Source organism: Sebastes fasciatus, chromosome 8, assembly GCF_043250625.1.
Source record: "Sebastes fasciatus isolate fSebFas1 chromosome 8, fSebFas1.pri, whole genome shotgun sequence".
NCBI classification, from domain to species: Eukaryota; Metazoa; Chordata; class Actinopteri; order Perciformes; family Sebastidae; genus Sebastes; species Sebastes fasciatus.
Genome location: NC_133802.1, coordinates 24,702,836 through 24,713,960, shown reverse-complemented (window position 1 = coordinate 24,713,960; position 11,125 = coordinate 24,702,836). Strand labels below are relative to the sequence as shown.

Here is an 11,125-nt window from a genome sequence, read left to right as displayed (position 1 = left end):
CAGCTAAAACCACAATATCGCTCTATATTTCACCTGCTTGACAGTAATGTTAACTGACCAGACGAACGTCTCTCCATGAATCACTGCTGATCATAGTGTTGGCTTTTCCTGCCTCAGCCTCCGGGGCTGAAGCAGGAAGAGAAACGTTATCGTTTCTGACCGGGTGCCTGGGTGTCTCCCTCCGACACCCAGTCAGAGACGATAACGTTTCTCTCTGCGGAGCCCCGTCACTTCACAAGACACGGAAAACCTCAGTTGGTCTGGAGGAGTTGCAGCATTTATTTCTGCACAAACGTCCACTGTCCATTTACTAGATATTCTCAGAGCTAAACTAACTCTTCTGCAGTGTGTAGTGTGCGCGCATGCACGTAAGAGTGGAGCGAGAACGCGCGCAGTGTGTGAGTGAAGGCAAGCAGGCAGAGGAGCAGAGTACAGCAGAGACTCCGGCCCTGGAGACCAAAGCTACGGTTTCCCCCGCTTACTACGACTGCCGCCAACACTGTTTTGCAAGACGGGCTTCACTTGATAGAACTTTGCGGTTTTGGTGCTTCCGTGTAGTTTGTGTTGGAGTCTGAGTCTGAACAGCGTAGCCACACGCGAGCGCGCATGGGACACCGACCCGGTAGATTCATACGTGCAAGAAGTTACAAACAGTCCCTTTAAGTGAACCATGGGAGCCGGCTCTTTTTAGCCGGTTCGTTCTTGACCGACACATCACTATAGTGGCACTTCCGGTCTCAGACTCGGCTGCAACCGCTGTACAGAAGGTGTAGAGAGGATGTAGCACAGAGACGTGGCTAGCGAGCTACTAGTTACAGTAGGACGTCCGAAAATACACAAACATCGTGATAAGGATCTGTTCTACTACATGTTCAAGTAAGTATATCAGTCCGTTGTGATGTTTTCTTCAAATGTGTGTGATTGTAATGAGACATTTGTGGGTGTAGTTGGTCCGGACTGAGGTCTGTCTGGTTAGCTTGATGGCTAACATCCAGAGGAAACCAACGGTACCAGTTGCTAGCCTGTTAGCAAGCGTTAGCCACATTTAATTCATGGCGAGCAAAGCTGTACTGACATCTGAACTCAAAGCATTGGAGTGTTTAGTCAAGAAGTTGAACTCATTATAAACCCAAAGGTATTGTTTAGTGTTATTTGTAACAGTGAACTAACCTTATACATCATAGCTACCATTAGCTTGTGTGCAAAGGCATGCTGAGTGCGATGGGGAGAAAAAAGGGATCTGTCTGTAAAAACGCCTCCAGACCGGTGTGCTGCTGCTGCTTTCTCTGAAATTGGGTCAGCCTGCAGCCAGCAGTCACCTGGGACAACAGGATGCTCTCCTCAAGATGATGGAGCTCGGCTTGAGGATAATGTTAGGAAACCACACACTGATCAAGGGCATCTCTTTTTAGCTCTGGGATGTATTAAATATGGCTGTGTGCTCAAATTTCTTGAGTCATTGTACCTTTTATAGCTTTTTATTGATTTAATAATATGACAATATATGTTTATTAGCAATGTTTCCCTCGTTTTTACCTTTTTATAGAGTCATCCTGGCTCAAATGACTAAACTTTCTTGAGTCATTGTACCTTTTTATAGCTTTGATTGATTTAATAATATCATAATATATGTTTATTAGCAATGTTCCTCTCGTTTTTCCTTTTTTTATAGAGTCTAGTAGTAGAGTATAGTTTGCTAATGCTTGATCTTGACTGATCTTCCTTCCATTTAAATATATGTCTGTAGATAAGCTGCATGTATATTGTGTTTATCATGTGGGTTTAGATTATATAGCATAACTCAGCTCCAACAATCAGCTATCCAATAGTCTTTTGAAAACTAAATAATCAGTGTGAATATCATAATTGTTTTGCAGGGAGTGTCTGTGTCTTTCACCAGACAGATTATTTCTGCCAGATGTGACGCATCAGCTTAACATCAAGAGCTGAATGGAAGCATTTAAGGCCCTTTGTGAGTGAGGTAGGCTCAAAGTATATATTTGTGTAATATCTACAGTCACATGTTTAAGTTGTCTGAAAATCTAATTTGCTTTGGCTGTGTGTTGCTCAGGAGGTTGTGGATCCCAGTAATGTACCATGGGGTACGACGTTACGAGGTTCCAAGGGGAGGTGGATGAAGACCTGCTGTGCCCTATATGTAGTGGAGTGCTTGAAGAACCAGTGCAGGCAAGTTCCTGTCTGAAAGATTACCCAAACCTTAATCGTATCAGCGTTCGCATTTTTCATTTTTGGGGCTCTGTGTTCTCCTTTTTTTTCATTTCAGGCTCCACACTGTGAGCATGCCTTCTGCAATGCCTGTATAACACAGTGGTTCGCCCAGCAGCAGATATGTCCTGTTGACCGCACGGTAGTGACGCTCGCTCACCTCCGGCCTGTGCCACGCATCATGCGCAACATGCTGTCCAAGCTTCAGATCAGCTGTGATAATGCGGGTTTTGGTTGCATAGCCACTCTGCGGCTGGACCAGCTGCAGTCACACCTCAAGGACTGTGAGCACAACCCCAAAAGGCCCGTCAACTGTGATGAGGGATGTGGGTGAGTGGCTTTCATTTGGCAGATATGTACACTGCATTGTAACTGTGCATTGATTATGAATTTCTAGTCACCCTTTGAACTCTAGAGACAGGTCAAGTAACAGCTAATCGAAACACAACAGTTGCTCAACCAAAATGAATAATAATAATTATCACCATTAAATGTTTGTGCTGTAAAATCTAAATAAATGATTTACAAAAATGTATAACCTGTCCTCTGTATGGTATGGTATTAAATCCTCTATTTTCTCTCCAATTATTCCATCTCCAATTATTCTATCTCCCCCACTCTTGCAGGCTTGAGATGCCCAAAGACGAGGTGCCCAACCATAACTGCATCAAACACTTGCGGAGCGTCGTCCAGCAGCAACAGACTAAGATTTCAGATCTGGAGAAAACTGTTGCAGAGCATAAACACCAGTTGGGGGAACAAGTAAGAACATTTGCCTGCTCACTGATGTGTAAACTAAAAATGACTTTATGAGCCTAGTTCTGAAAAATATTGTTTTTCTTGTTTTCTGTGGAACAGGTTTTGAAATAGCCAAGAGCATATTTATTTTCCATAACAACCACTTTGTATTGACCGAGTTTTCTACTGAGTACTTACTATTATTCAGTTACTAAAATGCTTTTTGGGATCTGGGTTTATAAAGGGCTCAACATATTTGGGTACAGATTATGATTATTGTTTTGTAGAATGTTTGCTTGACTGGGTCTTATTAATAATTTGAGTGTGATATGTCTTTGTGGTACAGGATGGTATGGGTGCATGTTTCTGTATATGTTCTGTTTAATTTGTGTTTGGTACTGTGTATATCTGTATAATTGGCACCCTAGTTGAACGCAGTCAAGTTTTTAAGGTCTAATGTTGTGTGTGTTGTCATTTGGACATGAGACCTGACAGTTTTGTCACAATATATAAAGGAGGAGAAGAAGAATATTATATACAATTATCACTTAACTCTATAAGCAGTGCCTTATATTACAATATATATTCTTAATGGCTAGATTGGAATCTGAAGCTAAAACGATTGAGGATCAGTATTTGCCAAAAATCCAATAAAAGTGATTTAAGGGCAGAATACTGGATCCAAAGATATTGAGAAATGTGTTACATCCTTATATGTGCAGCTTTTGAGGCAGCCACCAGACTTTACTGTAGTAAATTAGCCATTTCTAAATTCCGGTTTAGCTTTAGGAGATTTTGTGAAATCAATCACTGAAGATGATGCTTTTAATTTCCAGAAACGGGACATTCAGCTGCTAAAAGCCTACATGAGAGCAATCCGCAGTGCTAACCCCAACCTGCAAAACCTCGAGGAGAGCATAGAGTACAATGAGATCTTGGAGTAAGTGAAATTTCATCCTCTCTTCTGCTTGGTTTCTAATATTAAAGGGTAACTTCTGTATGTTTCAACCTGGACCCTGTTTTCCCATGTGTTTAAGTCTAAGTGACAAATGCGGACAACAATTTTTGAAATTGGTCCAGTTTTGAGGGAGAACGCTGTAACCAGCAGCCGTGAAACGAGCTGCGAGGTCAAGTGAGCAGCGTCAATGTAACGTTACGTTCACTGAAAGTGCTTGTTTTTGCCACTGACAAGGCTCAGATTGTTATTATCAGTGTTTGACAACATTATGGAAAATATCCTACAGAGAAATGATACATTTATCTTACCTTTCTCTTGATCCGGTCTGTTTGTTATTGTGTCCAAGTCCCGCTCAAGGAGAAGTCTATCCGTATACTCTGGCTCAAATAAATACGGGCGGCCATCGAATTCCAAGACCTCATCCACATTGTGGAAATCGTCTAAATATTCAGCCAGGACATTGGAAATCTTTTAGATAACACTAAGCTACGCTTTCTGTACTCCAACACAACAAACTCTTGTGTTTCCACTATTGTCTTCCAGCAACACATCACCTCGCCAGATTTCAGAACGAGACTTCTCCTTGAGCGAGACTCTTTCCAAAATGACAGTGCCTGCTTGCCCCAATAGCACCATACTGCAGCTCATGAGCAGCTGCTGTCTACAGCGCTCTCCCTCAATACTGGACCAATTTCAGAAATAGTTTTCCCCATTAGTCAGTTACACACAAAAAACATGAGAAAATAGGGTTGACCAATACCAAAGTTACTCATTAACTTTGTCAGGGAGCGGCAGGTCAGGCCCTAATTTTCTTGTGGTTTTCACTTCCTCTCATCTTCAGGTGGGTGAACTCCATGCAGCCTGCCAGGGTGACACGCTGGGGCGGGATGATCTCCACTCCCGATGCTGTGCTCCAGGCCGTCATCAAACGCTCCCTCATCGACAGCGGCTGTCCTCTCTCAATTGTGAACGACCTGATCGAGAACGCCCACGAGCGCAACTGGCCTCAGGGACTGGCCACGCTCGAGACGCGGCAGATGAACAGGCGCTACTATGAGAACTACGTTGCCAAGCGTATCCCTGGCAAGCAGGCAGTGGTGGTGATGGCCTGTGAGAATCAGCATATGGGGGAGGACATGATCCTGGAGCCCGGCCTCGTCATGATCTTTGCGCATGGAGTGGAGGAGATCTTATAACTTTACAGCTAACTGAGCTGATCCAGAGACAAGAAGGGACGTTTTGCCTGGGAGGGGGTTTGCCGTGACGAGTAGAGATTTCCTCGTTGGAGTGAAACCTTCAGATTAAATCTGGCTTATTTAAAATAAAATCGTATAAGAGGCTCACTCCTAAGCTTGATACCTATGCCTTAAAGTAAGGACACATATATTATGAACCTGGCTAATAGAAACTTAATCTGACTGATATCTGAGATAAAAGGTGAGATGTTTACAAGGTTTATATTTTGGTGCATTATATGATCTGATTGTTCTGCTCCATGTCCTAATGTAGTAATAAGCTTGAACCCCCGTTTGATGCCCTCAGTTGTATAAATGCTTGTAAATACAAATACTATATTGAATTATAAATGTCATTCTCTTATTCCTCTCACTGTAATTAGATTGTGATTTTTTGTTTATCTCAGTTCTGTTTAGTCCAGCTTGTGTTGCCGTCTGCAGGGACGTCGACTCTGAAGATTTTTCGCGTGCTTGCTTTAGTGTTTAGTTTCCTGTGAATATTTCACAAGACGTTGTGCTTCTGAGTTTTGATTGTCTAAACCTTCTGTGCCATTTGTTTTATTTATTGTGTTGCCTTTTACACAGACATGCTTGAAGATGTTACCATTTGATGTATGGAAATCTGCCTTTTTCGGTGCATTTGAAGTTCATCGCCGGAAGAAAAATGTTTTTGTGTTTTCTTTGTTGCCTCAGTTGTAAATAGTCTGTATGTTGGGTCCAGTTGAAGTGTTAAATTTGAAGTTTAACATTTGGGTTTAACAATGTAAAATGAGTTTTATTTGACAAATCATAATGGTTCACTTGATATTTTAGGTGATCCGTAGGTCTTTTTCTGATGATTGAAATATAGACATTGATCTTCTCATTCTTCACAGTTAGCAAACATCTGTTCACTGACATTTCACCACAAATCAAAGCTTGGAGATTGTAAAAATATTTGTAAAGTCACTCTTATGGCTTTTGAGAGGTAAAATGTTTCACCATTAGTCACTTCTTGCTGTAGTAAGACAAACAAGACTACAAACGTCCGGTATAAAAGCCCTCAGAAGTGCAGTAAACATAAGTTTGGATTGTGCCCTTTATTATTTTCCCTCTTAATGTTTTTGTTTGTTTTGTGTCTGTTATGTACCGTGTTGTACAGACAAGAAAGTAATAAAAAATGTCAAACTTCATGACAAAATGTTTTTTCTCACTGGGATAACAAGATTTTATATTCAGCATTTTAATTAGTATGCAGTTCCTTATTTTACCACACCATGTCATCAGAGATCTGCTGGGAGGAACATCAGCTGACGTGTGCTTATGTAAATACAAGGATTGCTACTTTTAAGAAATCAGGGCAGTGAGGAGGAGATGTGAGATGTGAAATGCTGCCAATCCAGGTTAAGAAAATTAAGAGGAAAGCTTAACCACAAAACTCAGACTGCTCTGACCTGACTCAATCTCATTTTCTCTGTCTAACACATTTTTGGCATAATGTAATATATAATGATAATGTCCTTCGGTAGTTTAATCTATAAAAATGGTTTTATAAACGCATATGTTTTGTATGTACAGTAAAATCTTAATTGGTGAAGTAGTAGCTATAGCTGCCACATAAAGGTAGTGAAGTATAAGTGGCATAGAATGGATATACACAATCAAAATACAAGTACCTCAAATTTGTACGTCACTGCAGTATTTTAGTATCTGTACTTTGTTACATGTGTTACGTGCTGTAACGCAGCACCTCCTGTTAGATGAATGATGACTGTCTGAAGTGAGTGAGTCCCTGAGAAACTACCTGTCGCAGCTCATGTGAGTATGAGCCATGATGAGGTACAACTTAGACAGAAATTAAGTAATTGTGTGACGAGGAAACAGGTGTTATCAAGACTTATCGTAATTCAGAGCTTTCTTGTCGAGACAAGATGGTGAGTCAGAGTTCACCTGAGTTGTACCTGTCTCTCAGTCTGGAGGACAACCTGTCTGCTGCTCACTCCTATAATGATCAACTAGAGCCTATAAACTTAACTTCCTGGTACTTTACTTAAGTATTTCCATTTTATACTACTTTATAATTCTACTCCACTACATTTTGGAAGACAATATTGTACTTTTAACTTCACTACATTTATTTATATAACTTAAGTTACTCAGATTCAGATTATTAATACAAAATATTAATCAACTAATACATGAAATGGGCCACTCTGCATGAGTACTTTTACTTTTGGTACTTAAAGTATATATGTGAGTATTTTTACACTGTGGTATTGATACTTTTGCTTAAGTAGAAGATCTGAGTACTTCTTCCACCACTTAGCCTCAGCTGTGTCTTGTGTTTAGTGCCACTTTGCATTTGTATGTTTACATCTCTTCACCTCGCTTTCACTTCTCTACTTATGATCATAAAATTTCACAAGTGTCTTCATGTGTTGACCTTTTCTTTTTACACCGCCCTCATATAAATAAACACTGCCACGAACATCTCTTAACACTTTCATGCACACGTCATGATAAACCCTTCAGATGTAGATTCTTACAGTACACCACTCTCTGGCCAAACAAATACACATTTTGACCTGCGATTTTATCCATCAAAACAGTTTGACTTTCTTTTACAATGAGCATTACAGCCTCATAGAGCAGCTAGCGTGGCTATAAACTGTTTTTAAAGGGGTACTCCAGTGATTTAGTATTATAAAGTTGGGCAACTTGCAAGGTTATGGAAATACTTGTCAAAATCAAAGCGGCAGAGGCTGAGAAATATTGACTTTTAGTCTCTAATATTGGTCCCTCACTGACTCCCAAACTGAGATAACCCTCAGATAACCCTGACGACTTTGACTCATCTCAGCTCCTCTAAAGGCACAGAAGACATCGTACAACTGTTGATAGGTACTTCCTGTGATTAATAATCTTGATCTTGATTTGTGAAATCTGGACTCCCCTCTAAGTCATACTGTAGATATTACAACATCGACTGGGTATTACAAAAGTCTTGTTATTGCACAGAATGAAAATAGTAATCATCAGAACAAACAACAAAGCGGACAGATTACTAGATTAAAATACTTATATTTGTGTGAGAAGATGCCAGTAGCCTGTATCTTTTGTTTTACACCTGTCAGCAGATTATCTGAACATTGAAACAGATTCCTGTGCTTGAACAGATGACTGAGTGAATACAAGAGAAGACTCATCCTTTCTCTTTCCTAATGACACATTGAGTCACGGTACAGACGCTGATCTATGCCGATGATTTCATATCTGAGGAGCGTGTCCCAGCATGCACCGTGGCATGCGTAATTTATCTGTTTCGCTCATTGTCTAGCCTATAACATGGGTAACTGGGTCATAAAGGATAATGTACTGTATGTATTGAGCCTGATGTATTGTGTTTCATTGTGTACAGACATACAACCACATGCGCTCTGTAAACAGTGGTGGGATGTAACTCAGTACATTTTACTGAAGTACTGTACTTAAGTACAATTATGAGGTACTAGTTCTTTACATGAGTATTTCTATTTTAAATTTAAACTTTAAATTTCTACTTCGCTACATTTTGGAGGTCATTTGTACTTTTTCTTCACTACATTTATTTTCCCACTCTGCATAATAAGTACTTTACTTTGGTATTTTAAGTATATCTTGATAATAAGTTAAGTTTTGAATGCAGGACTTGTACTTGTCTTCTTGTTTTTTACTTGTCACAGAGTATTTCTACTTTTACTTAAAAGATCTGAGTACTTCTTCCACCGCGGTCTGTAATAAAGACAGTAGGGCTGCAACTGGCGATTATTTCCATTGTCGATTAATCTACAGATTATTTCATGTAAGAAGACAGTGAAAAATGTCCGCCAGTTTCCCAAAGCCCAAGATAGATAGCACCTTGAAATGTCTTCTTTTGTCTAACAAACAGTCCAAAATTCAACGTATTCAGTTTACTAACATTTATGAGACAGAAATGTGTCATATTCTCACATAAAGAAGCCGGAAAGGAATCAAAGACTGAATGGAGTTTTTTATTTAAAATGTTCTCAAACAATTAACTGATCATCAAAATAGTTGCAGACTAATTGTTGTAGCTCTTAAACACAGAGGTCTCTATACTGTACGCTCTCTTGTTTAAGTGCTGATGTTTGAGAGAAAAAAAGAAAGACAAATTCCTATCTACACCTCCTCCCAGCCATAAATACTGTAGGTGAAAATTAAACTAACGTTCGCTTTGGAAATACTCAGGAATCCTGAGTGCAGTTGATGGGATTTTCCAGAGGGAGATGAGGCCAGTCCCTCTCCCTCCACAGCCATCATGTGTTTGGGATTAGACTCACTGTTAATGTGACACTGATGGAGCTGAAAGTCTTCAGGGCCACCACAAAGCTGAAGTCTTAATTATCCCACAGGGCCTCAATGTAACCACCTCAAACGTGGTGGTAAAAGAGAGAATAGAAGAAGAATTTGTTTTAAGATGATGAATGACAACTGTGTATAGAACTATTAGTTTACAGAAAATAATCCGCAACTATTTGACAATTGAATAGAATTTTTTTCTTTCAAGCAAATATACCAAATATTTGATGGTTTTGGCTTCTCATATGTGACAGTTGGTCAGACAAAATAAGACACATTAAGATGATACTTTGGAGTCTAGGAAGTTATGATTGTGTTTTCACTGTTTTCTGATGACCCTTCACAGACCAAAATCAATTAATCAAGAAAAATAATCAGCAGATTAATCAATAATGGATTGCAGTTATTTCATGTAAAAATACTACAATTACAGTCACTTCAAATTGTATTTATGACTGAATTTCTATTGAGTTATTCCTGCACACTTTCAGCACTGAGTTTATTAGAGATGCAACGTTTTGATCGTGGACTTTTTGTTCGGTATCACATTCACAATATAAAAATATATAATGTTTATACTAAAGTCACAGGCTGCAACAACCAATGAAAAGAGGAGCCAAACCTCAAAAACCAGAGACTATTAACCAAGGTTATAATAGTTTTGAATTTTCAATTAGTTTTTATTTCAGTTTAGTTTGGACTTTTCAATTTTGCTTTTAGTTTAGTTTTAGTTTTCAGAGTGCGTTTGCTAGTGTTAGTTTCAGTTTTTCAGAAATGTAGTTTTAGTATTATATATTTAGTTTTACAATAGTTTTTGTTTGTTTTTGTTAGGGCCAGGTATAATGTTGCAGAATTATTTAGCTATATTTACATACAAAATATATGGTTGGAGAACTGTGTAGGAATGGCGATAGTGTTTAATATTTAGTCTTCGTGCTACTTTATTGAAGCAATTGCAGCATAGCGCCATCTCCTGGAAGGTCAAGTCTGTTCAATTTCTGTAGTTCAATGTCACGAGAGTTGATGGAAATACATGCTCTCCTTTTTTGGTAGTGATATATTAGAGCTAAAAACTAAAACAGAAATGAATTTAAGTTCATTTTTATTCGTTTTTCTTAAAGGATACTAAAAATATTTTTCACTACTTATTTTCATTTTAGTTTACTATAATAACCCTGCTTGGATCAACAATCTCCATATATTTTATAAAGGACCCCAAATGTTTTTAAAGAGCGATTGTTTACCTTTTAATAATGTAATTGATCTTTTCCAGAGGTATTGTAGAGGTAAAGACTGTTCTTTAATCCAATTAGTCCAGCAGAGTGAGGTAACTCTTTTTGCAGGAAGTAAACAAAGATCTAAGGCACCAATAATCCTTTAATGGGCAGTATGGACCGGAGGAATGGTTACAGCAAGCAAAACCTGTTTCAGTGAACATATGGGCACGTCAGTATTGCTTTAAGACTTGAAAACACGCAAACATATCCTTTTTATCTCATTTTTACGCAGGTTAGATGGTTATTTTTTAAAAGGAACATCTTGTGTTCTCTCTCCAACCCCCCTCCTTCTTTCAGTGTAGTCATCCAGGATTGTGAATGAGTCACATCCTCTGAAGTCTTGACCTTGTGAG

The 11,125-nt window shown here is 39.0% G+C and overlaps 1 protein-coding gene and 1 long non-coding RNA gene across 3 annotated transcripts in view; one reads left to right on the top strand and one right to left on the bottom strand.

Annotated features, from left to right (window-relative positions):
• Positions 1–711: 711 nt before the first annotated feature.
• Positions 712–6,337, top strand: rnf41 (ring finger protein 41). Of its 2 annotated transcripts, none has more exons than XM_074644592.1 (7): positions 712–876; positions 1,878–1,972; positions 2,072–2,187; positions 2,285–2,556; positions 2,853–2,988; positions 3,801–3,904; positions 4,764–6,337. In XM_074644592.1, exons 3-7 carry the CDS (start codon positions 2,098–2,100, stop codon positions 5,116–5,118), a joined length of 957 nt encoding a protein of 318 aa, XP_074500693.1. In that variant the 5' UTR covers positions 712–876; positions 1,878–1,972; positions 2,072–2,097; the 3' UTR covers positions 5,119–6,337. The 2 variants fall into 2 exon arrangements, with proteins under 2 accessions (XP_074500693.1, XP_074500692.1); XM_074644591.1 differs by having other exon boundaries at positions 713–876; positions 1,878–1,981.
• A 339-nt stretch (positions 6,338–6,676) lies between these two features.
• The window catches only part of LOC141772995 (uncharacterized), a 31,156-nt gene continuing 26,707 nt past the window's right edge, over positions 6,677–11,125 (bottom strand). Inside the window, exon 5 of the long non-coding RNA XR_012594986.1 lies at positions 6,677–11,117. This is a non-coding gene — a long non-coding RNA (uncharacterized LOC141772995). The remainder of the gene's footprint in view (positions 11,118–11,125) is intronic.